The sequence below is a fragment of the Haliotis rufescens genome, unplaced genomic scaffold (assembly GCF_023055435.1).
Source record: "Haliotis rufescens isolate VD_foot unplaced genomic scaffold, xgHalRufe1.0.p SCAF_5, whole genome shotgun sequence".
In the NCBI taxonomy this organism is placed as follows: domain Eukaryota; kingdom Metazoa; phylum Mollusca; class Gastropoda; order Lepetellida; family Haliotidae; genus Haliotis; species Haliotis rufescens.
In genome coordinates, this window is record NW_025964223.1 from 45,611,096 (window position 1) to 45,638,461 (window position 27,366).

General features: G+C 41.3%; 1 protein-coding gene across 1 annotated transcript in view; it reads left to right on the forward strand.

Moving 5' to 3' along the window:
* The window catches only part of LOC124137163, a 105,453-nt gene extending 88,173 nt beyond the window's left edge, over positions 1–17,280 (forward strand). The window contains exon 17 of the mRNA XM_046503360.2: positions 13,723–17,280. Within this exon, the coding sequence (XP_046359316.2) occupies positions 13,723–13,904 (182 nt within the window). The 3' untranslated portion in view covers positions 13,905–17,280. The remainder of the gene's footprint in view (positions 1–13,722) is intronic.
* The last annotated feature ends 10,086 nt before the right edge of the window (positions 17,281–27,366 follow it).

A 27,366-nucleotide genomic window follows, 5' to 3' on the forward strand; every position in this document is an offset into this window, starting at 1 on the left:
ATCTCGTCATCAAGTCCCCCACATACTGTCTTGTACCTGGTGCCAAGTTGCATCCCTGTATTTTATGTTATAGTTTAATCCATGTTTTATGGGTTCTCATTGGCCATATTCAAGCATTTAAAAATGTAATAATTGTTCAAGGGAATCAGTATATACTTAGTATTATTGTTCATCACACATTAGGACAAAATTGAATGTTGGAACTGAAATTTCTATCACATTATCGGTATCAATGGATCTCTCATATCGCAATGTTCCTTATATTTGAAATGATTTTCTATGTTTATCATCGTATTTTTTCGTATATCACAAGATTCCTTGTGTAGTCGAAAGATTTTGTAATGTGTGTAGCAGAGGATTGCTTACCGATATTGGAAATTTCATTACATTTTGGAGAATTCTTGATATATAAGATTCTTTGTATATTTATATCTTTCCTATCCATGTTGGAGGATTCTTTATATGTGTTGAAAGATTGTATGTGTTAGAAGTTCATATGAAGAGATTCTAATAATGTATTGTAATTATGTATATCAGAATGTACTTTACCTATATATCAGAAAGTTCTCAATATGTTCCTAGAGATTGTTTGAACTTTGTGGGAGATGTACGATGGAGTGCTGAGGCTATAGGGCAGAAGGTTTGACCAGTTGTCCATGTGACAGGTGATGGATGTCCGGCTGTTCTTGTCCAGTATTCACCATTACTGATGACTAACTCAGGACAGGAGAACACATTGACATGTAAAGGATTCAATTTCTGGTTAATTTCATCCACTTACTTCTCATATTTTGACATTTGACAAACTTCTGCATGACCAAACAGCCAAGGTGTTATCCATGACAACAAAATATGATTTATACTTGAATAAAGAAAGATAGATGATGATGTACTGAGCCATGATAAAATAAGTTTGATTTATGAGTGGTTGATAAAATCACCACCAGTTCACATTGTGGAGGTGAAGAGTGTTTTGTCTGGGAGGGCCCATGTTGTTACTGGACAATGGCAGTGGGCAGTCCGCTGACCAGTGTGTGTGTGACCCCCTGGGGGGACATAGGACCGCTGGGACGGTGGGTGGGGGAGGTCGGCCACCCGACAACTGGCCTCCCGACAAGGTCAAGCTTACGTGTCACCATACGTGTAGGATAAGAACGTCGTCGAGCTCCACCACCGTGGGAGATAATTCATCTATCAATAAAAGATAATCATGCTAATTGATTATTTATGACAATCCATTCCAACTGATCTTCTCACACTATTTTTTAAATGTCCATATTTTCTACCCCCCAGAATGTTTGACTTATTTTCATTCTCTTCTAACAGTGTTGACATGTCACACAAGATGCCTTGTCATCAAGACTGGTTCCTTTCTGTGCTTGCACTGCATTATCTTTAGGATGTGTTGAGATGTATGTTTTTATGTTCTATTCTGATCTTATGCTGAACACATTTATTTCATTTCCCTACCTTTTTACAACCAGTGCCTAAAAACAGGGAAGGGGAATCAATGACATGTTTTGAAATGTGTTTCCCAACTCAGACAAAATGCTGATGATGCACCTTTTATTTGGAACATTTTCACAATTTGGACTACTAGCTATGTTGTTATATCATCTCATTCTTGGGATTGTCACTCAAACTGAGTCTTTGGATTGTCATTATCTGATTCTTGGGATTGTCGCTCAAACAGAGTCTTTGGATTGTCATCATCTGATACTTGGGATTGTCACTCAAACAGAGTCTTTGGATTGTCACTCAAACAGTCTTTGGATTGTCATTATCTGATTCTTGGGATTGTCACTCAGAGTCTTTGGATTGTCACTCAAACAGAGTCTTTGGATTGTGACTCAAACAGTCTTTGGATTGTCATTATCTGATTCTTGGGATTGTCACTCAACAGAGTCTTTGGATTGGCATGTCATCTGATTCTAGGGATTGTCACTCAAACAGAGTCTTTGGATTGTCATTATCTGATTCTTTGGATTGTCATTATCTGATTCTTGGGATTGTCACTCAAACAGAGTCTTTGGATTGTCATTATCTGATTCTTGGGATTGTCATTATCTGATTCTTGGGATTGTCACTCAAACAGAGTCTTTGGATTGTCACATCATCTGATTCGTGGGTTAACACTTTACACTATATTTACAATATTGGCATACAGTCATCTAATTCTAAACACGTAGACAGTTTAAGGTCATGTCAGACATAGAAATTATGATAATTCTACAGAGATATGAATCTGTGATATTAATTTTACTGTACACATATTCACTCACTCACTCTTCAGAGTGGAAGTATGTGTTTTGTCTTTTTGTCCTCTTCTGTCATGTATAATATGACATTGAAAATTGCAGATTTTTTATTATCACAGTTGCAGGTTACTGGGTCACCATCTGCCAAGGGGGCTCCGTCCGGTTGTGTGTATGAGAGTTGCCTGTAGGCGGGTTCTTAAATCTGGGAACAGTTTTGAACATGTTCTTTTGAAATATGTTGCCATATTTTAGAGATAAAAGTCACGAACTAATAATTAACAGATAAGAATAATTTTAGTAGCTCAAGTTATTTCCACATGGAATGCTATAAAGTATTCTTCATAATGAACTTGGTGACATCATTTAAGCTGTGATTATACTTCACATCACATTACATTATACTTCTTATCTTACCATTTTGAAAGGAAAGACATCCATGTACATCTATGTTCTAAGTTTTAAGTTGACACACAAAAGAGAGAAAGAGGGGTGTGTGTTGGGGTGATGTTGGAAGGACACTTTCCTTATAAATATATAGTTGTTAATCTGAAGGGGAAGGAGACCTGATGATGATTGATGTCTGACAAAACCTCTGGGGAACATTCCAACTTGCTATTGTATGACTGAAACACTGTCAGAACGTCTTACACTCACTCACTTGGAAGGGAATAGTGAATCACCTGAGGGGGCAGTGGCGTAGCCCAGTGGTTAAAGTGTTCACTTGACATGTAAAAGACCCGGGTTCGACTCTCCGTAGGGGTATTGGGTAAAACCCATTTATGATGACCCAGCTGTGCTATGACTGGAATGTTGCTAAAGCAGTGTAAACCCAACTGACTGGCATCACCTGACCGGAGGCTATAAAATCATAAAAGGAAATATGGGGGCGGGGAAGTGATTATGGGGCGAGGACTGATTATGCATGAAATATTTCACCAGACAGGACTCCTTCAGGACAACTCAAATGATCATTTAGCAGTTCTCATTGAGGTACAAATACCTTTCTAATATTGCTGACTCAGCTATTTACTGACTACTATGTCCTTGATAGGATTGACAATTGGTCAAAATGGAGGACATTTTCCCAGTGAGGTTGTACAAGTAGAGATCCTGTGTGGGACCAAACAGTCCAGAATAAACTCATTCAGGTCCAACACAAGCCTCAAGATGTACATTTCCATGCTGAATGTCATTCAATTACCTGTCCCATAGAAGCAGTCTGCCTATGTAGCAGTGGAGTGGTTGCATATCAAGGTAGATAATGTACACAGTTTGTACCAACACTGAAGTAGTGTGAACGGCCTCTGCCCACACAGTTACAAAGGCTTGTGTTAGTGTTTTGTCAGTCACCCTTGTCGGCATGCTGTACCCTTGATTGCTGCCCTCCCCAACACCAACTCCCACCCCGAAGCCCTTCCCCCCAGGCAAGTCCTTCACAGCAGATCCAGGTGTCATCCATGTAGAAATCCTATTTATTGAAGTGCACTTGTGTTGATTGATACTTTTGGTAACTAATCATTTTGAATCATTGCTGTTAATCATGTAGGATTGTTGTATGATAGAACTTCAATTTGTCTGTTGTGTTGGTGTTAGAGTCAGCCTGTGAGCCATTTGGTCTTTTTTCACATATCAGGAAATTTGATCTTTTTGTATTCTATTTTTTGTATTATTTGGTTTGTAACTTCAGGAAGCTGGTTCCTTTAGGGACTCTGGTGCTAATAAGGTGCCCTGTTTCCCAGGATGGAGTGGACTTTGTTTAATATGAGGTCATGGAGGTGACAGAGTTGTGTTATAGTACAGGTTGTTTCATGTGGACAGATGTATTTAGCGACCTTGTTCATCCAGACGTTACCGTTTCCATTGAAATCATTTTGATTAACAAATCTATGGATTAAAGACATTGGTGATACAGAATAATGTTCTTGTGGATATTTAGTGTGTTCCGAGCAAGGTGATCTGTTAGGTGGGATTTGTGGAGGAACAGGGTCACTGGAGATTGGATGATACTTTGTGGGGATGGGTGATCACATTGGAAAACCGTCCCCAGATATATACTGGTTGGTCTACATCTAGTATACCATCAAACCACCTGAATCTGGACGTGTCATTTGGTCATTAGAGCTGGAATTTAGACTGCATCCATATTACACAAACCCCGAAACATGTCTTATCCTGTGTTGCCTAGTTATATCTGGATTCACTCACTCACTCACTCACTCACTCACTCAATCACTCGAAGGTAAATTTAAGTATGACCTCCATTGTCCTCTAGTAGGGCAGTCGGGTAGCCTAGTGGTTAAAGCGTTCACTCATCACTCCAAAGACGTGTGTTCGATTCCCCACATGGGTACAATGTGTTAACCCCATTTCTGGTGTCCCCCGCCGTGATATTGCCGTGAATGTTGCTTTTAGAAAGGGACAAAAAACCATACTCACTCACTCACTCACTCACTCTCTCACTCTCTCACTCTCTCACTCTCTCACTCACTCTAGTGATCTGTGTTGCAGTCTGCAAATTTAGCTGCTGGTGTCTAAAGCCCTATTATAGTCTTGTAAAAGTCTGTTAGCAATAATGATCCATAACACTAAAATCTACAAAAAAAGATGTCAGAGCCATGTTCAGGCTACTAGACTCTAAAGTGTAATCATTACTGGGCTTGATGTTGAACTGACAGCTGGCTAATTTGTGATATGGTTGCCATGAACACTCTATGTTGTTTACACATTGACCATGTAGTTTGAACAGAACTTTAACTGGTTGTTATAATTCGGAAACTGTCATAAATGTTGTTCACACATTGGGGCCAACTTGACCTGTGGTTCTCACTTGAGGTATTGATCAACACACTTCACCAAGAAAAACGGCTGTTCAAAATAACAGCCTGTTTGTTGTGGTCAGTAACAATTTTGCAAGACTAGTAATTCTATCAAGTCTCTCTCATTATTATGCTCTGGGTGTAAACACTGATTACAAATTAAAGATATCAAAATTATAGATATGTTCACAAACTGAGTGAGAACTGGATGTTGCTAATAGTAGCGGCATGTTGAAGGGCGAAATTGTGTGCCAGTGTTGTGAATATGAAAACGGGTATCACTCCAGCCATTGAAAGCCATTATGGGTAATTTACTTTAATCAGAGATTACCAGTGAAATTTGATGTCAGATAAGACTATTAAATGGTTCCTATCCACATGGCCATTGAAAACAATACCCACCTGAAGAAACAGAATTGCCTCTTGGCTTTGCCTTGATAGTTGAGCTCATGGTGTTCGATATTAGAATCAATTGTGGAGCATTTATGTTTTGCCCATTAAACCAGAAACCACTTTACCAATGAAGCTGAAACATCACATGCTGACGTGCTGATGTCTGAAAATTTGTTCACGGATTTGAATCTGTTTTTCAATATGGCCGCCATGGCAACTATATTGAAAAATCTATTTATGACCACTACTCAGCCTTTTCTGCTCCTAATGTACTGTAATGCTCTCAAATGCTCTTAAAATGCAGTTTTGGCCCTGTAAACGTCTTCTCTTAAATTGCCAGACTGAGGAAGCTTGGTGTGTATGTTTCTCCTTATGATGACATCATATTTTGTTCAAATCAGTAGGATTTTACGTGTTTTTTTTGTGAAACAATTACAAATCGTGTATGGTATTAGAAAATGCCAAATTCTGCTAATATGCTGTGAAGAAAAGGTAACTGTTGTGCATTGCAGCAATGTTCTCAAATGGTGTATTCATCCTCAACTGCAGACATTTAGTTACAGGTTTGATATTTGTTGATACTTTTGGCCTCAGTGTTTATGCAGACATCATTTCAATACTGACAGCAACACTTGTTAAGTGTCTGTCTTTGTTGACATTATAAACAGTTGACTACATATACAGGTGAGCTACAGTGCCATAACACTAGGTGTATGTATTTTCCAAAAAGATCCATACTTGCACCGAAAATAAAAGTAGGAAGGAATATCATAACCCCAGCATTTCTGAATGAATATGAAGTGAAATCATCGATCAAACTCCTTGTAAGACAATATTGTTTAATGGTCCCAGCAGAAACTTTGTCACTGATGTCAAATATCTGTCCTCTCTTGTCTACAAGTACAGATAACGTGACATATATTCAATAGTTGAGGGTATTCATGTTTCTCTGCCACTGACAGAGTGTGCCTCCTCTTTGTGCAGCCGACCAGCAGTGCACCCACCAACCTCCCACCAGAGGGTCCTTTGTTCAACATTACGCTGTTTATGTTTCACAGATTTAAGGCAAAAATGCTGACAGTTTAAATTCCTGTTCAGCCGAGTGTGAATATAGCCTTGCAAGCTCTTCTCCATCTTTGGGGACTCGCCCAGTGTGCTCCCACACATTCTCAGCTGATGGTGGCCACTTGAGGAGGAGGAGGAGGGTGAAGGGCTAATCTGGCCAATTCTCAGGGGTCATCGGTAATCTGCCACTGACCACCAGCTAATATAAATACCGTTTTCCTGACACATTATAGACGTCTTGTCATGTAATTGAAATTCCGGGGTAGCGTGTGTCTTTGCTGGACATGGGATCAGTGTGTATTTACACAGGGTCTCCACACTGTCACAGAGATGTGTTATTATCCGTCCCGACCGTTGTTGACTGTCATTATTATTACATTTAGCCACAAAACCTTCATTTCAGTCCCCTCATCTACCATGCTGGTCACTCCCAGTAAACACATCCTTGGATAAGTTTTCTTGTAAGTGGCCTATTTTTTTCATTAAAGTATTAAGAAAATCTCACTTTTACCATCACTGTGTTTGACCTCTTGACTACAACTTGAACCCATGTGATGTGTAAAGTATAATTGAAAGGCTGGAATTATGGGGTAATCTTCTGTATGCACATGTATAACAACCAGTTATAGTATATGATTTCTAGTTCCTGTATATGATTTCATATACCACTGTGTTAATGGCTATGGGAACACTGTTTGAAAATATGGAGGTCGGTTGATCTATTAGCCTTAGACGCCTCATCATCTGAGATGTTGTGGATACAGTGGCAGAGCTATCAATAAGAACATCAAGACATGTCATTTCCTGTGTTTCATGGGGATATTATAAACTGAAGGCAGATGAAGTGATTATTGTGAGAATCTAATTGAATCTCTTTATGTTGAACAGGGAGCGCTGAACGCTAAATCAAGGGCTCTCTGTTTACAAGTGGGATGTATGAATGGGAAGCATTGTGGGGTGTATGTGAAAGAAGTTTACCTACGGAGAAACACATATTTATTACCCATCGAGGTGGATGTTGGGGGAACTGATATTTGCTGAGAAATAGGATTTGGTTTGATGGTCGTCATTTCAATTATGCCTACTGTGCCATTATTCCTGTTTGTAAAGTGTCCTACTGACGGAGATGTTATACCTGGGTGATGTCGCAGGGAGTTCATGTTTATGGCCTCTGTTGCTCATGTCACACGATGTTATGTGACAAAATTAGAATAAAATCTTAGCGAAGGCAATGTCACTTTATTGACAAACTAATTAGAAGAGGAATGTGGGTACAGGGTAGATGGACTCAGCAATTCTTTATCAAAATTACGGAGTATCTGTTCCTTGTGAAATTATTATGAAAATTAATGTTCACTAAACAGAAAATCATTTATTTGAGATGGGTAATCTGTTTTTCCTCAGAGGGGCCAGTCGGGTAGCCAAGTGGTTAAAGCGTTCGCTTGTCACGCCGGAGACCCGGGTTTGATTCCCAACATGGGTACAAAGTGTGAAGCCCATTTCTGGTGTCCCCCGCCGTGATATTGCTGGAATATTGCTAAAGCGGCGTAAAACCATACTCACTCACAATTTTCCTCAGAGTTTGCAAGTTCTTCTCTATGCAGTGTTCAAATTCAACAAGAAATTCAGGGTTCCTAAAAACCCTTATGTAACACTTACTAACAGCTACCAGTCAGGTTTAGGAGTCCCTAGGTTCAGATTCTGTAGAAGAAGACCTTGAGGAAACTAGGAGTCCCTTAATTTAAGTCTGTGTGTCATGGAAGTGGATGATCTGGGCCACTTATAGGCCATGGGAGATGCACCATACAATCTCTCCTCAAAAAGTTATCATGGTGTTCTAGACTCAATTGCTGCTGTCTACACTTCACCCTCTGCTATCTGTCCACACGTTATTGTCTATATAGTGACACAACATTGGCGGCCATATAACAGGTTCCAAGTTCCTCCAGTACTGTACCCTCTAGATTCTTTATCAAGATAGAAGTGTCAAATTAGCGGTTACAAAAAATCTCCAGTGGTTTGTAATTCCCCTCATAACACTAATACCTGTGGGAAAGTTGAAAACATATTGTAGCCACGACTGTAGCAGGAAGACTAATCACCTCCCTGTAGCACAAATACCCTGATGCAGTCACCCTCGATTGCCCTTATTCCTGGTGAGGACTGCTTGTTGGTCAATTTGGTGTCAGGGGATAGGGAGGGTTACCGGGTTAGCTGACCATCCCCATTCACAATCCTGTCCCTTTGTCTCCAGCATTCCAGCCTCACAGACTGATTGACTTGTCAGGCCCTCACCCCCACAGACTGATTGATTTATCAGGCCCTCACCCCCACAGACTGATTGACTTATCAGGCCCTCACCCCCACAGACTGATTGACTTATCAGGCCCTCACCCCCACAGACTGATTGACTTATCAGGCCCTCACCCCCCACAGACTGATTGACTTATCAGGCCCTCACCCCCCTAAGACTGATTGACTTATCAGGCCCTCACCCCCATAGACTGATTGACTTATCAGGCCTTCATCTCAGACTGATTGACTTACCAGGCCCTCACCCCCCACAGACTGATTGACTTATCAGGCCCTCAGCCCCCACAGGCTGATTGACTTATCAGGCCCACACCCCCACAGACTGATTGACTAATCAGGCCCTCACCCCCACAGACTGATTGACTTATCAGGCCCTCACCCCCACAGACTGATTGACTTATCAGGCCCTCACCCCCACAGACTGATTGACTTATCAGGCCCTCACCCCCCACAGACTGATTGACTTATCAGAAATTCCTGTATCGTTTAATCCTCAAGTAGTCTTACAATAGATATCAATATATTTTCTAAAATGTTCACTCCTTCCCAACCCGTGTTGGTTCAGGACATATTACATGGAACAAGTGGGGTGGGGGTTTGGGGGAAGGGGCGATGTATCCATCAGGCACACTGAGGGACGTTCCCAGGATAGTTGTGTTGATGGGGATGAGTATGACTAAGTCAGTGTTTCGCACACCCTATACTTATATCTGGGGCATTATCTTGCATGCTTTAGTAGACCCCTGTAGGCCTTCAGTGTATTCTGGAGAGATTCTATGCCCTCTGTACCATGAAAGGATCTATACATGTTATCTTTAGATACCAAAATATTCCGCTTTGTTAGATTTGTAGTGGTAGAAAAATCTTCTGAATAATGTTTTCCAATAGATTTCTGGATTTAAAAGATGTCTCATATTGGCTTTAGCTTTGTTATGAAAGATGTAATTGCATGTGTGTGACAGTATATTGCATCACAACATGTCATCCTTGTATCCTGGTGTGTACTGCATCGTAACGTGTCTCGGTCAGTGATGCAGACTAATCCTTGTATCCCGGTGTGTACTGCATTGTAACATGTCTCTCAGGCAATAATGCAGGGGGATCCTTGTATCCCAGTGTGTATTGCATTGTAACATGTGTCTCAGGCAATAATGCAGGGGGATCCTTGTATCCCAGTGTGTACTGCATTGTAACATGTCTCTCAGGCAATAATGCAGGGGGATCCTTGTATCCCAGTGTGTACTGCATTGTAACATGTGTCTCGGTCTATAATGCAGGGGGATCCTTGTATTCCAGTGTGTATTGCATTGTAACATGTCTCTCAGACAATAATGCAGACTGATCCTTGTATCCCGGTGTGTACTGCATTGTAACATGTCTCTCAGGCAATAATGCAGGGGGATCCTTGTATCCCAGTGTGTATTGCATTGTAACATGTGTCTCGGTCTATAATGCAGGGGGATCCTTGTATTCCAGTGTGTACTGCATTGTAACATGTCTCTCAGGCAATAATGCAGGGGGATCCTTGTATCCCAGTGTGTACTGCATTGTAACATGTCTCTCAGGCAATAATGCAGGGGAATCCTTGTATCCTGGTGTGAATTGCACTGTAACATGTCTGTCAGGCAATAATGCAGGGGGATCCTTGTATCCCAGTGTGTATTGCATTGTAACATGTCTCTCAGGCAATAATGCAGGGGGATCCTTTTATCCCGGTGTGTACTGCATCGTAACATGTGTCTCGGTCAGTGATGCAGACTGATCCTTGTATCCTGGTGTGTACTGCATCGTAACATGTGTCTCGGTCAGTGATGCAGACTGATCCTTATATCCCGGTGTGTACTGCATCGTAACATGTGTCTCGGTCAGTGATGCAGAGTGATCCTTGTATCCCAGTGTGTACTGCATCGTAACATGTGTCTCGGTCAGTGATGCAGAGTGATCCTTATATCCCGGTGTGTACTGCATCGTAACATGTGTCACGGTCAGTGATGCAGACTGATCCTTATATCCCGGTGTGTACTGCATCGTAACATGTGTCTCGGTCAGTGATTCAGAGTGATCCTTGTATCCCGGTGTGTATTGCATCGTAACATGTGTCTCAGTCTATAATGCAGACTGATCCTTGTATCCCGGTGTGTACTGCATCGTAATATGTGTCTCGGTCAGTGATGCAGACTAATCCTTGTATCCCGGTGTGTACTGCATCGTAACATGTGTATCGGTCAGTGATGCAGACTAATCCTTGTATCCCGGTGTGTATTGCATTGTAACATGTGTCTCGGTCAGTGATGCAGAGTGATCCTTGAATCACAATGGCTATTGCATCACAATGTGTGTACCTCAGCCAGTAATGCATTGTGACCCTTGTGTCACAGGGTGTATTGCATCACAACCCTTATAGCCTAGTGACCCACATACTAGTGAATTAGATGTTTGATAAGGATTATTAAGCCGTAGATGAGATGAAGTTCACGATGTAGGCAATGGTATTGATGCTGTAGTTGATAATGTAGGCAATGTTATTGATGCTGTAGTTGATGATGTAGGCAATGATATTGACGCTGTAGTTGACGATGTAGGCAATGATATTGATGCTGTAGTTGACGATGTAGGCAATGATATTGATGCTGTAGTTGACGATGTAGGCAATGATATTGATGCTGTAGTTGACGATGTAGGCAATGGTATTGATGCTGTAGTTGATGATGCAGGCAATGATATTGATGCTGTAGTTGATGATAATGATGATGATGATGTTGATGCAGGTAATGTCATCGATGATGATGATGATGCAGGTAATGTCATTGATGATGATCATGATGCAGGTAATGTCATTGATGATGATCATGATGATGATGTAGTAGATACTGTTGATATCACAATTATCTGGGAGACAATCATACAGTATAATAACATACCCTACTCAGATGATTGTTTGATGAATAAGCAATTTTCATTATTAGGACCATATTCATCTGATACCTTTGTAAATATTTTTTATCAGCCACTGAGACAAAGTGCCAAGTTCCTGTGCACCAGATCACATAACACAGGCCATGACACGACCTATCTCTCATAATACAGTATAGCTTAATGCTCCTCTTCTTAGAGAAAGACTATTTTAATACTTCTCTGGACTGAATGGAGATAAACTTTCCCACGGCTTTGTATAGGTAACTGGAAGAAAGAGATTCACTGTGTACCTTGTAAGGATGACTTGCTTCATCGCCAGTGCCTCATCTGTCAGCTACACGTTTGTATATCGTCTGCACTCTAAACAGAGGCCTTTTGGAATTTCCACCATTTTGATTAGACAGTTATATGATCATGAGAAGACTGGAGTAATAGTAAGGGCGATTAAGGGTGTTCCAGGGACTTAAACACTCAATTAATATTGGACTTGACAGTGTCTCTATGTCATTGAGGAGTTAAGTGTTTGATAATGTTTGGTGACACTGTGAGTTAATAGCTCACCTGGACTGGGGGTCCTGAGCGTTCATTGTGTTGTATGCTGCTTCATCAAACAATGTTTGAGTTGAACGTTTTATTTCTTTCAACACCACAGGTTCTGAAATGTCTGAATGATCACAGAAATAGTTCCATTGGCGTGGTTTTGTTTATGTCAGATTTTCAAATAGTTTACAGTTATGAGGCTTCACCTTGTGAGAAGGCAGGAGCAGAATGATTAACAGTGAGGCCTCACCTAGTGGGATGCAAGGCAGGAAGGGGCCGTTAGCTGTTGTAAAGGGACAAAACCCTGCATGGGTGGTTGCTATTGTTTGGAATGGATTACTCTATAAGACAACAGTTTTGAGACCTTATCTTTGAGGTATAAGGGAAAGAACAGGGCATGGGTATCTTTTTTGTGTATGAGGTCCATTGGATGGCATTTGGTAGTCACAAAGGCTGTTCAGTGGGGATTCTGCCCATCGTTTTAGGGCAGATATTCCCCTCGTACTCTGTGCTTGTCATGTGTAAAATGTGGATTAGTTGGTTACTTGACTGATTGTGTGTCCTCTTAGTTGATGACAAGAATTGTTGCCGATATTATCAACCACTGGTTTGCCTAACCATGTCATGAGTCTTGACTGCTTAGTAAATCAATATTTACTCACTTGCAATAGCTGGTTTTAGGATGGGTAGCTACTCGGCAACATCTCTGCTATTTCCAGCTATCTCAGTTGTCACGTCATACTGGAACGGCCAAGGGTGAAATGTTACAAACACATCCACAAGTGTGCCCAGACATCATCATTATTCAGCAAGAGCTGAGGAAAATAAGTCCTGGTTTTACCAGTTATGACTGTTTGTCTTCTCCAAGAGGATTAATATGGTATGCAAGATGGGCACAATGTGATCTTGCCACCTACAGTGTACAACCATCTTCACTCAGTCATTCATCAGCTTCACAATCTGCAAGGTTTCAGATCATTTTATTGTCTTGGACATTGACTGTCATCCAAATGTCCTGACTGTTTGTTTCAAATTAGGTAATGATACAGAAGAAGCTGATAAAATCATGAAAATGTCCTAATGCTGTTTGTCTTCAGCAATATTGCTTCATTCATGGTCCCTGCGTAAAAGAGTTGCTGCTCAGCATGCCTTAAGTCAAATGCTGCCCAGCAGGCTGAAAATCATTCCTCCCCAGCAGGCTGAAAATCATCGCTGCTCAGTCTTTAAACAGTTTATTACTATACAATTTTTATATTAGGCCCCATCCAGAAGTACTTTATTCCTTGTTGCAGGCTATTTGCCATCATATGTATCTTTGATGTTTAAAAAGAAAAGGTAAAATGTGAAACACTCAATAAAAATGTTTCAATGTCCATTGGTGCCAACCAAGTGCTATCAGTGACTGTGATTCTCTGTTGCAGATGATGAGGAAGATCTGACCTTGACTGAGGATCAGGTAGTGGATGGTCGGATTGCAGTCAGCGAGGCACAGGTCGTGGACTCGGGGCAGGTCATGTCAGAGGTCATACATATTCAGCGCCAGGAGGAAGAGATGGAGGAGTCTGAGATGGAGTCCGAGGGGATCATGACGATGGCAGAATGACCCACTGAATCTTAGAAGAATTGAGGCTCAGAACATGTTCATGATCATGACAGAAAGAGACATTAGCATCAGAATGTCTGAATCTGTCTCTCTTTGAACACAGCAGAGTAACCAGGAAGCTATGAATATGATTGTGCAACAGTTAGTATATGAACCAATTCTGACACTGTTTGTGGCTTTGACATTTCCATGTTCTCCAGAGATCCACTTCTCTTGTGAAGTGTCACAAACTTGCCAGAATGAGCCTATGGTGCTATCACATTTATGACAATAATATCTGCCGATCTACTTAGAAAACTCATGGACATTTGCACTTTCAAGGAGAAAGAACTTGGTGTCTCAGATATTCTTTGATCCTGCAGAGGTCACTGACAACTTCAGGAGCTAATGATCGAGGTGACACCACCACAGAGTACTTCAGGAGCTTATGATCCTGTTGGAGTCACTGACGGTTTCAGGAGCTTATGATCCTGGTGGTGCCACCACTGACAACTTCAGGAGCTAATGATCCTGTTGGTGTCAGGAAAGAATTCAGTATTCTATGATGTTCATTGTTCATCAGAAGCATTTAAGTATTACATTGTTCTGGATAAGACCCTAGACAGACCAGTGGTTCAAGAATTCTCACACACTAGAACCCTGGATAGTGGGGAGATTCATAACATGCTTTGTTTTACTGACTAGTCACCCTGAAATGATAGTCTGAACCACAGGATAGTTAGAAATATTGCTATGTCTAGATGATGTCCTTCTTGACCACTCTGTCAGCGCAGATCAGTCATCCTCATTAGTTGGTGCTACAAGACAGCATAATGGCTACAATGTTCTGCAGGATTTACAGGACAGTTATGTGCTTTTGATGTCTCCTTGTACCAGTGATGGGTGCAGTTACCATGATTCCCATTAGCATCCTCGCTTTGATACTTTGTAAAATGTCACTTATGTCACAGTCTGTAACTTTCAGCTCAGCTAGTTATAGCCACTATAGTAGAACAATTTTTGGTGAAAATATTGCCAAAAGACACATTACATCACATGAATGAAAACGTGTGGAAAAGGTCCAAACATATGAAGCAACAGTACAATAACAAGTCAAAAGTTTGCTTTTTAATGTCAGTGTGTCTGAACATCATGTCCTGTGTTATCAACTCTTCTGGAAAAGCATCCTGCCAAGAGATAAACAATTTTATGTTCATTATTGAACAACATTCAAAATAAAAGAGGAATGTTTGTATCCCCACACACCATGGGTATGTGCATCACATCAGATCAGCCACTAAGTATTCTTTGTGAAGCAGACCCTAGCTCTGTGTCAGCCAAATATTTGTATACACTACTCAAAAAATGTTATGGACCACCTGATTATTTCATTCTACTATAGTTAATCAGTCATGGCAGATGGTCCTTAATCCCCTTGAAGCTTCTGGGTAGAATGAGTCTTCAGCAATCCATGCTTGCAGTAAAAGGTGACTGACGGGATCGCTGACTTGGTTGATGCATGTCATTGTATCCCAATTGCGTGGATTGATGCCCATGACATCAATCACTGGATTGTCTAGTCCAGTCTCGATTATTTACAGAAATAATGCTAAGTGAAGCATGAAACAACAAAGGAACAAACAAAGATGGTTCTTAACTGTTTTTAAATAGTATACATGCATGCAAAATAACTTGTGCTGATGGTGACATTTGATGATATTTATACATTAATTTTTTATATTGGATGCTTGAATCTGTTTGAGAGATACCTGCATTTCCATATACATTCCAACTGTCTATATGTCTTTGTCATCACAGCAATGTTGTAATAGGGGTATACATGATTTACTGAAGGTTTGATCGTACCCTTGTGCCATGGTAGAATTCTGAAAGTTTGATGCATCATGATACTTTATGCCACGGTGTGAGTCTCAAGGTTGATGCAATGTGATATGAATTTGGTAATTATGTTTTGGTATGGCTTCCAACCATGTCAGGAAGAAATAATGGTGCTTATCATAACACGTGTCAACTTTTGATATATCATTTCACTACACTTGCTTTAAACACACACATCGAGTACATCATTATAGTCCTATGTTTTAATTCATTCTCATGATATGAGCATACCATAGAATTCAGTATACAGAAGGAAGTCGACCATTCATCTAATGTATACAAATGAAATATAAGAAGTCAGTCTTAACAACAACAACAACAACATCAGAACAAACGGTTGACAGAATCCAGAAAATGGGGCATCCATCTTGACCTGTTTGGTTCTGCCGCAAGCCTGGATGTCTTCAATAACTATATTTTCTTCTGTTTATGAAACATGGATTCTCATTGAAGTCCAGTGATCTTGTGTTACCTATTTCCTGGAATCAAGGAAGGGCATCATCTTCTTCACAATAGAATCTCTTTTGTCAGCCAGGATTATGGAGGTACGGCTCATGCTTCAACTGAAGGTTCTATACACCGGTCATCACAAAGCAGGACTTTTGTATGGTGATGTTATCATTTATACACTCTCACATCAGGGGCCAGAGACTTCAGGTCATTATCACAAGCTGTGGATTTGCCCCTAGAATAATAGGAAGAATGCATGTGGTGGTTACACCACCCTGGGGCAAGTAGGGCTGGAGACAGGTTCTTCCGTATGACAGACCTTCAATAACATCAACATGCCTCCTTCATTACCAGACACTTCTGTAGGCAGGAATTCTATACGTCAAACATGTTTTATGTCTGCATGAATTTTGATGATATTACCACCGAGTCCATTAACTTACTTTAATGTCGACATGATTTTGTGATGGTTCTATCACGCAGGACTGTCAATGACTGGAAAATGTATTGATATGTGAAATGGCATGGATAATGATACATTGATACATTGGTGATACTGGTTCTTTCATGTTGATTTTGTGGAAGTAATATCAGGAATGTCATTGGGTGGAGATTTCTGTATTGACATGGAATTAACAAAATTAATGATATGACAATTCACATGTTATGCAGACATTTCAAAATGTGCTCAATAATGTTTTGTGAATGAATTGCCAACAATGTAATTTATGTTGATATTATCTGTTAGTTGTTTGTCTTCACAGAGACCATCGTCTATAAGAGGCATTTCATGATTTATCATTACTATCATCAGTGACAGTCTTCCTGCAGAATCATTCTTGAAAGCATCAAATACATTAATGCTTAGTCTTGCTTATCACCATTGAGCCCATTTGTAAATACTTCACATGCCATGTACATACTAAAACAGAGACCAGTGAAGATTCGGGGTAGAATAGGTCGTCACCAACCCATTCTTGCTGTAAAAAACGACTGCTTGTCTTAAGAGGCGACTAACGGGATCGGGTGGTCAGACTCACTGACTTGGTTGATGCAAGTCATTGATCCCAATTGCATGCATTGATGCTCATGATGTCAATCCCTGGATTGTCTGGTCAAGACATGGGTATTTACAGACCGCCATCATATAGATGGAATATTGCTGAATGGGGCGTTAAACAACAAACAAACAAACTAAAACAGATTAGATGGTCACAGTGGCAGGTAAGTAGATGTGACATGGATGTAACATGTAACACAAGGTAGGATGAACTGTCTGCTCTGGATGTTGTCCTTGATTCCCTTGTACCCCTGATTCATGGTTTCTCTGGTCCAGTCTTGATTACTTTCACTGTGATATAGTTGTGACGTTTCTGAGCATGGCATGAAGTAATATTCACTTACTGGTACTACAGAAACTACTGAAGCAATCAGTACTATAATTTCATCAGGCATATTTGTAAATACTTCACATTGTACATACATTATTTATAATAATCTCAACTCAAGATGATCAGTGCTGTGAACTTTGAAAATGAGGCATACGGATCCCTTAGGATGTATGTCTGGTTGGAGCTGTAACCCTTAGTGTGACCTGCTGAGTAGCTGGTGTTCCTTGTCCAAGAGTGCATCCGTTGCCAAGTTGTCTGAAGCACTGGGATGTGCTGTGCACATCCTCTTTGACCATGATTCTTGCATCTGTCAGCACCATACCTGTGTGGTAAATGTCTAAGGCCTGCATCATCAGGGTTTCCTCCCACATTAAGTTGACAGGCTGTGTTGACACAGAAATATTGTTCAAAATGCAAATAACTGCAGATTCCCTTTTTTAATCCATCACATGACGTTTCTTGAATTAGCATGATCATTTGAGGCCAGAAAATACATCATATTTTAACTGCTAGTCTTTCACTCAAAGCAGGGCACAGTGGCATTCCATCTCAGTGTACAGAGTTGTACCTCTGGCTACCACGAGCTTCTGGCCATGAGTTCAAATCCCATTTATGGTCCATGGTCTGTCGGCACCGATGCCTTGGAAGCTTCGTCATGGTGTTAAAACTGTATGACCTGCATCATAGCAACATGCTGGAATTACTAAGATGCTTACCCCAACTCACTCCTTGTCATCGGTTACAGCAATGGTGGTCTTGCTTGTGTTGATTGTACATATGATTGTTCCAACTGACTGTTATTCTTTGTTATACAGTTTAAATTATGAATAAATTTGAAGAATTATATCATGATTTTCTTTTCATTCATCAAATTAGATTCTGAACGTTCAAGGAAATATACACATGATTTCTGATTTCATGATCAGCACAACATGCCTGTTGTAACAGGCAACTAAAATTGTGATGAGTAGTCAGGCTGTGTGTGTGTGTGTGTGTTTTTCTGTGTCTGTGTCTGGAGAGGGGTAGATTGTGTGTCATTATTTTGTTTGTTGTTTTATACTGCACTCAGCAATATTCAAGCTATATGATAGAGGCTTGTAAAGAATCAAGTATGGACCAGACAATGCAGTGAACGTGAGGAATGATCCAAGTCGTTGACATGCCATTCCCTAGCCTGGCCACCCGATCCAGTAAGTCAACTACTACAAGAAGGAGGCGCTGGCAGGTAGTCTAGTGGTTTAAGTGTTCGCTCGTCACACTGAAGATCTGGGTTCGATTCCGACAAGGGTACAATGTGTGAAGCCCATTTCTTGTGTCACCTGCCATGATATTGCTGTAATATTGCTAAAAGCAGCGTAAACCCATACTCATTCATTCACTCACTCACTCTACAAGAAGGCTAGGCTGCTTGCTACCAAGTCTAACCTGGAATTGCCAAGGGTGTATGTCAATGTACTGATGGCGCTCATAGTTACTCCTGACTGTCTCCGTGGTCTTGTGGTAAAGCGTCGTCCAGAGAGCGGAAGGTCGGGGTTCGATCCGGCCTCGTCATACCAAAAGACGTTAAAAGATGGTACTTGTTGTTACCCTGTCTGGCGCTCGGCATAAAGGGGCTAAAACAAGCACTGGTCGGCTCTGAGTCAGTATACTGTGTCTGAGTGGGGTATTCGTGTTAAACTGCAGCATCTCAGTGAGCTGGCACTATAAATCGGCATTAGTCGGGACTAGTACAAGCAGCCACACACACACACACACACACACACACACACACACACGTGCATGCACGTCGCTATATAAGTGCAACGATCTTAGAAGCGACGTTAAACCCAGTTTCACCTCACCTCATAGTTACTCCTACAGTAAGTCTCTGGTTTGTCTGGATTACACAGAGGCAGCTGTGATAGAGCTGGAATATAGCTTCCTGTAGCCTTGACAAACATCCACGCACTCACTTTACAACTTCGGCTTTTATCCAACACATTTCCTAATAAAATATTTAGTCAGAAACTATTCAACTGTGCACCCATTTCACTATCTGCAGCACATTTCCTAATAAAATATTTAGCTTGGAACTATTCACCTGTGCACCCGTTTCATTATCTACAGGACAGATTCCCTTTTTAATCCATCACATGACGTTTCTTGAATTAGCATGATCATTTGAGGCCAGAAAATAAATCATATTTTTGAATAAACTTCAATATACTTGACGCAGTGTGTGGTGATGTTTATAGTATTGTGTGGGGAACAAAATTATTATGTATTTTTTTAATTGTCTCTATCGGGACTTTCTTGGTTCAAGGCCAAGAAGGTAGACACTTTTGAAGGCTCCCACTTTTTAACTATACCCCTCCAAAATGTAATAAACACAACTTTTCTAACGTCTATGAGAGTAGGACACAACATATATGTATAAATATATGGTTCATTGTTCATTATCATTTGGGTAAGGGCGTTAGCTGTATCTTCATTTTCACACACGGGTTGAGACAACTTTTTTCAATGGGTGATGTATTTGGTTGTGATCACACCTGTTCTGTTCTCGGGTAAGAAATATGTCCCTAGCAAGCTATGCTGGTCGTAAGAGGCAACTTAATAGATGAGGTGGTCAGGCTCGCTGACTTTGTTGATGATGCTTCAATGTACCCAAACAGCGTGGATCATTGCTGATAATATCAAACACTGGATTGCCTGGCCAAGTCTCAATAATTTACAACTGTCTGTCGTACAGCTGCAATATTGCTTGAACAACAAACACACACTGACTGGAATGTGCTACCTTGATTGTGCCAGGATCCGCTGATCATAGTTTGAGTTAGTGAGTTGGGTTTAACGCCGCTTTTAACAGTATTCCAGTTATATCACGGCGTGTCAGCTGAATGTGGGAGGAAAGCCCGAAGTGATGCAGGTCTCAGACGTTTACAACTTCGGTGAAACCCACGAGCACGGGTGTGGTGCTGACAAACCTAGAAACATAATCGGGACGAATCGGGATTCGAACCCACAATCATAGGTTTCTGTCATGCCCAAGGGACGCAACTCTGCACAGCGAATCGCGGCGCCTTAGACGACTGGGCCACCCGTGCCCTCTCATAGTTTGAAGTCACAGTCTATTTGATTTCTCACTAACTCATGCTCGTAGGTAACCCAAGTTTTATCACCTGCCCTACCTTGGGCTTTTCTCCCACATAAAACTGTCACTAAACTACAGTTCAAATAGTCTTTGAATTTAACTATTCACTCAACCCCATACATATTGATTGACCTTTACATGGAGGACCATGGGCTATAGAAACTAAACTTTTGACAACAAAACTAATAACCATATGCTTGCTGTTTTGGCCTTAAAATGTCAACACTCCTGCACAATATAGTGTTGGGAACACATGCACTTTGTAAAGCATGCCACTCAATGTTTGCTGGGGTTACTGCGTAGGCAGGGAAACCTCAACCGAAGCTGGGAAAAATTAATATCACTAAGGGTGGACGCATGTCATTATCTGTGAGCCTGACTTCAACCAATGTCAAATTCAAACTACCAGAAATGTCAACTTCTTTTGATATCTACATAAATCAGGATGGTATTCCAAGCTTGTCTGTATTGAATTGTCCGCCTTCAGTAAGGACAGTGGCAGTGAATTATCAACATATCCCCTGTCTTGGTCAGATGGATCTTTACTATACCGACCATGTGCTTACTTAGCCGTGTAATCTAAGCACCCTTTGCAGAAGTGGAAATGTGCATTTAGCTTTCAAATCCAGGACTAGCACAAGGGTGCATGCTAAGCCCTCGTTTATTGTTGTTAACCACTGAATATTTTACACTTGGTGTCTTTAACGACCCTAGATAAGCCTTTCATCTCATGTTAACAATAGAAACAAATCTTTCAATCCAGATCCAATTGTCGAGCATGTATTGTTCATTGTAACATGCGTGTCAAAACTCGTGTATATAATTTACACACTATTTAATCAGAAATACTGATTTGCTGTCTTGGTCAAAAGCCTGTTGGTATGGGAAGAGGTCAACAGTAGAGGACCACCGACCACATAGCTTTATCTGGTGATAAAGTTTACACATACAATTCTTTAATCCCCCGCCCATTGATATTCTATGTGACAAAGATCTAAACCCACATTTATGTCTGGCATTACATGCATGGGGTGAGGGGTGAATAGCTTGGAAGAAGAGTCGTAAGCCATGACAGTATGTCCCATTCCTGCCTTGACTAACCAGCGGAGAGGCATCTTGTTGTGAAAATGTCTTGACTGTAAAAGCACGATATGGAAGAGTCGCTCTCAAAACCTTTTAATGTGTCATAATGGTTATACTTTGAATCAGGACACGGTCACCTTTGTTATGATCTTAAAAGTTTTTTATGTAGTTTATATAGGTACATTTTTCTTATGCTTTAATATACCTTCCTTGCAAAATATCTATAAACACATGATGAAGTTTTAAATTGTTGATGTTGGAATGAAGTGACAGTCTCTGTTGAAGGATATTTTAAGATTTGTCGCACACTGTCATGAAAGATGACTTTTCAACGTGTGTTCAGCTGGAATACTATTAGACCACATCAACCGAGTTGTTCATTTAAACTTCGTGTGAGTTTATTGTATAAACCTTTAAAGGATCAAAGCGTCCTAATCGTAAATCAAGTTTCGCGCTACCGAGTTTGTAGCGTACAATTATATTCATTCACTACATAATTAAAGAAGAAGACGAAAGACCATTGTGAAATATAGTTGACTGTATTAACCACCTGCGAGAAATTGCGCCGTACACCGAGTGAATGAGCCGTGTGAGTATCGAGATTATATTCGCATATTTTGGGACTGTTCGACTGTAATATTTATTAAACTGCTCAGTTGTTACCGTTGCTTCTCTGCGTCATGCCTCAATACTTGCGACCATCTGGATACACGCATATGTCTTGTTACAGCCTTAGGTATAGGAGACATATTTCTCAATCAGATCAATGTTTTATATTGAGAGATGCAATGACGTTAGAGATATACGTAGACCATTTTTAAATGTTAACTTCTTACCAACCCAGTAACCCTTAACCGCGTGGGTATGTAAGGGATTGTGTAAGTCGTGGTTTCTTTATTGTCAGTGAACGTGAAAAAAGAACCAAATAAAAAAGTAGAAAAAAATCCCCAGAAAGAGGTTGTGCCTTGTTCCATGTGTTTACCTCCGTTACCCAGTTAGCTTTGATAATCGCTGAAGGCCTGTTCGTGAAATAACACCGAAAAGTTATTTTACTCTATCTTTCAATTGTGTCATGAGCGAATTTGAATGTATACCCAATTTCGTGACGGTCGGGTAGCCTGCTGATTAAATCGTTTGCTAACTCGCCGAGGGCCCGGGTTCGATTTTCTCACAAGGACAGTGTGTAAAGTCGATTGTTGTTATTCCAAACCGTGGTTTTGTCAGAAAGTTGTAACCCCTACACACTCACTAACCCATATACCCTTGAAGATCCGGGTTAGAATAGCTTCCACAACCCATGCTGGTCGTATGAGACGACTAACGGGGTCGGGTGTTTAGGCTTGGTGACTTGATTGATCCACGTCATCGTATCCATTGCGTAGATCAGTGCTCATGATGTCAATCACTGGTTTGTCTGGTCCAGACTTGATTATTTACAGACAGCCGTCATATAGCTGGATTATTGCTGAGTGCGCCGTTAAACGACAAACAAACAATAACCTAGACTTACTGGCCCCATAAGAGAGTAGCAGGCAGGATGGTCGTGGTCTGGTCGTTGTGGGAGGTGATCTGGGCCCACTTGCACAACACGACCTGAGCGCTAAGATGATCGTAACTCCCATACTTTAACATGTGCTTACGATAGTCTTAGCGCTAAGATGATCGTAACTCCTATACTTTAACATGTGCTCACGGTAGTCTTAGCACTAAGATGATCGTAACTCCCATACTTTAACATGTGCTTACGATAGTCTTAGCGCTAAGATGATCGTAACTCCCATACTTTAACATGTGCTTACGATAGTCTTAGCGCTAAGATGATCGTAACTCCCATACTTTAACATATGCTTACGATAGTCTTAGCGCTAAGATCGCTTTGTGCAAGTGGGCCTGGACCCGGTTATATCAAAACACCATTGATTAATATGCCACCACATTCGGTTGTATCAAACGATTATTAACACCATCCGTACATTAACGGGTCATTAACTTATTGGAGGTTTGGGGGTACCTTTAACCTGTCATTAAACCAGCCATGCCTAATAATATGCGCTGATATGCAGGTGCCTGATAAACAAAGCCTTTGTGTTTTACATTGAAACCCTCAGCACACGTGATGTACATCCCATATATGAAGGTCAGAAGTCATGCATTTGACAATTATGACCAATTTGTGTAGTCGAGAGATCGGCTACTACCCGCCACACCAAGCAGATGATGGGAAGGATAACGTCCGTGTCTGCTAAAACGGAATTGTGGGACAAACTTAGGGGAATACCCTATTTAATGACATGTGATGGACATGCTATACTTAAGGTAGCATTTGTTGCAACCCATTTTAATGCTGCCATTAACTAATGAAATATAGAATTTAATGAACCCACAGAGTTTAACAGGGGGGCAAATAAGATAAGATTATTCAATTGTTATTCAAGTTAACTTTCACAAGTCACTATGCTTGTCGTAAGAGGCGACTAACGGGATCGGGTGGTTAGGCTCGCTGACTTGGTTGATGCATCATCCAAATTGCGTGGATCGATGTTCATGGTGTCAATCACTGGATTGTCTGGTCCAGACTCGATTATTTACAGACAGCCGTCATATAGCTGGAATATTGCTGAGTGCGGCGTTAAACACCAAAAAAAACAAAACAATATTACACTGAATACGTCGGCCCATTCATTGTAATAAAGAAGTTGTATATCCAAAGAATTATCTCCCTTGTTCATCATACCGATTTCCAAATGCCACTTAAAGAAGTTATCATTATTTTATCAAATGCTTTGTGTATATTTATGTGGAATAATTATTGAATTTAGTCATGATATATCACCATCTCATCACTGACAGGTGACATTAATGCTCTGCTTCGTGTTGACAGTCACAGGTGAGAAAGTGCTGATAATCGCCTATAGGTAGGTAGCGTTACGCCCGGTCTACCTGGCGAAGTATGCTAGGTATGTCGCCTCCAGTGAATACGGAGTAAATGAAGCGGTTTCATGCATACACTTATCCCCGCATCGCAGGCTTTCAAGGTCGCACATACATCATAGTGTTTGTTGACTGTAAAACTTAATAACAAGCAATGATATTTGTTTTGGTGACATCTTCGTCATTGACACTGTTGCGACGCATGTTTGCTAACCTCGTCAGCAAGTCCCGTTGGGGTAAATAAAGAAGTTTTCTATCTAATTGCGTGTTGTTACTTTACATAACTTCTACAATTTGTGTACACCTTTACGTGTCTTTTATGTCGAGTTAGCCGTACTTCGAGACAAGCGGAGAGCCGATGTTAGACCGCAGTACGTACAAGGTTGGATTTTAAAGTGACATCATTATGAGTTAGTGAGTTGGGTTTAACGCCGCTTTTAATATTATTCCAGTTATATCACGGCGTGTCAGCTTAATGTGGGAGGAAAACCCGAAGTAATGCAGGTCTTTGACGTTTACCACTTTGGTGAAACCCATGAGCACGGTATGGTGAGCTGTGTATGGGAGAGTGAGTGAGTGTGGTTTTACGCCGCTTGGTGAAACCCATGAGCACGGTATGGTGAGCTGTGTATGGGAGAGTGAGTGAGTGTGGTTTTACGCCGCTTGGTGAAACTCATGAGCACGGTATAGTGAGTTGTGTATGGGGGAGTGAGTGAGTATGGTTTTACGCCGCTTGGTGAAACTCATGAGCACGGTATGGTGAGATGTGTATGGGAGAGTGAGTGAGTATGGTTTTACGCCGCTTGGTGAAATTCATGAGCACGGTATGGTGAGTTGTGTATGGGGGAGTGAGTGAGAATGGTTTTACGCCGCTTGGTGAAACCCATGAGTACGGTATAGTGAGTTGTGTATGGGAGAGTGAGTGAGTATTGCTTTACGCCGCTTGGTGAAACCCATGAGTACGGTATGGTGAGTTGTGTATGGGAGAGTGAGTGAGTATTGCTTTACGCCGCTTGGTGAAACCCATGAGTACGGTATAGTGAGTTGTGTATGGGAGAGTGAGTGAGTATGGTTTTACGCCGCTTGGTGAAACCCATGAGTACGGTATAGTGAGTTGTGTATGGGAGAGTGAGTGAGTATGGTTTTACCCGCTTGGTGAAACCCATGAGTACGGTATAGTGAGTTGTGTATGGGAGAGTGAGTGAGTATTGCTTTACGCCGCTTGGTGAAACCCATGAGTACGGTATAGTGAGTTGTGTATGGGAGAGTGAGTGAGTATGGTTTTACGCCGCTTGGTGAAACCCATGAGTACGGTATAGTGAGTTGTGTATGGGAGAGTGGGTGAGTATTGCTTTACGCCGCTTGGTGAAACCCATGAGCACGGTATGGTGAGCTGTGTATGGGAGAGTGAGTGAGTATTGCTTTACGCCGCTTGGTGAAACCCATGAGCACGGTATGGTGAGTTGTGTATGAGGGAGTGAGTGAGTATGGTTTTACGCCGCTTGGTGAAACCCATGAGCACGGTATGGTGAGTTGTGTATGGGAGAGTGAGTGAGTATGGTTTTACGCCGCTTGGTGAAACTCATGAGCCCGGTCTGGTGAGATGTGTATGGGAGAGTGAGTGAGTGTGGTTTTACGCCGCTTGGTGAAACCCATGAGCACGGTATGGTGAGTTGTGTATGAGGGAGTGAGTGAGTATGGTTTTACGCCGCTTGGTGAAACTCATGAGCACGGTCTGGTGAGCTGTGTATGGGAGAGTGAGTGAGTGTGGTTTTACGCCGCTTGGTGAAACCCATGAGCACGGTATGGTGAGTTGTGTATGAGGGAGTGAGTGAGTATGGTTTTACGCCGCTTGGTGAAACCCATGAGCACGGTATGGTGAGTTGTGTATGAGGGAGTGAGTGAGTATGGTTTTACGCCGCTTGGTGAAACTCATGAGCACGGTCTGGTGAGATGTGTATGGGAGAGTGAGTGAGTGTGGTTTTACGCCGCTTGGTGAAACCCATGAGCACGGTATGGTGAGTTGTGTATGAGGGAGTGAGTGAGTATGGTTTTACGCCGCTTGGTGAAACCCATAAGCACGGTATGGTGAGCTGTGTATGGGAGAGTGAGTGAGTGTGGTTTTACGCCGCTTGGTGAAACCCATGAGCACGGTATGGTGAGTTGTGTATGGGAGAGTGAGTGAGTGTAGTTTTACGCCGCTTTTAGCAATATTCCAGCAAAATAATAGCGGAAGACACCAGAAATGAGCTTCACACATTGTACCCATGTCGGGAATCGAACCCGAGTCTTCAACGTGACGAGCAAACGCTTTAACCACTTGGCTACCCGACCGCCCCTGTGTATGGACTTGCATGGTGAAAGTGCAAGCTTGGTAGGGTCAGTATTGTAGTCAGCACATGAATGGATATATATGGTAAACTACGGTTATAACGAACTCAAAGGGACTACTTATTTTAGTTCGTTATAACCGTAGTTCGTTATAAGCATATATACAGCATAACTACAGCAAATAGTCGGGACCAAAAAGTAAGTTCGTTATATCCGTCAGTTCGTTATAAGCGTGTTCGTTATAACCGTAGTTTACTGTATGGTC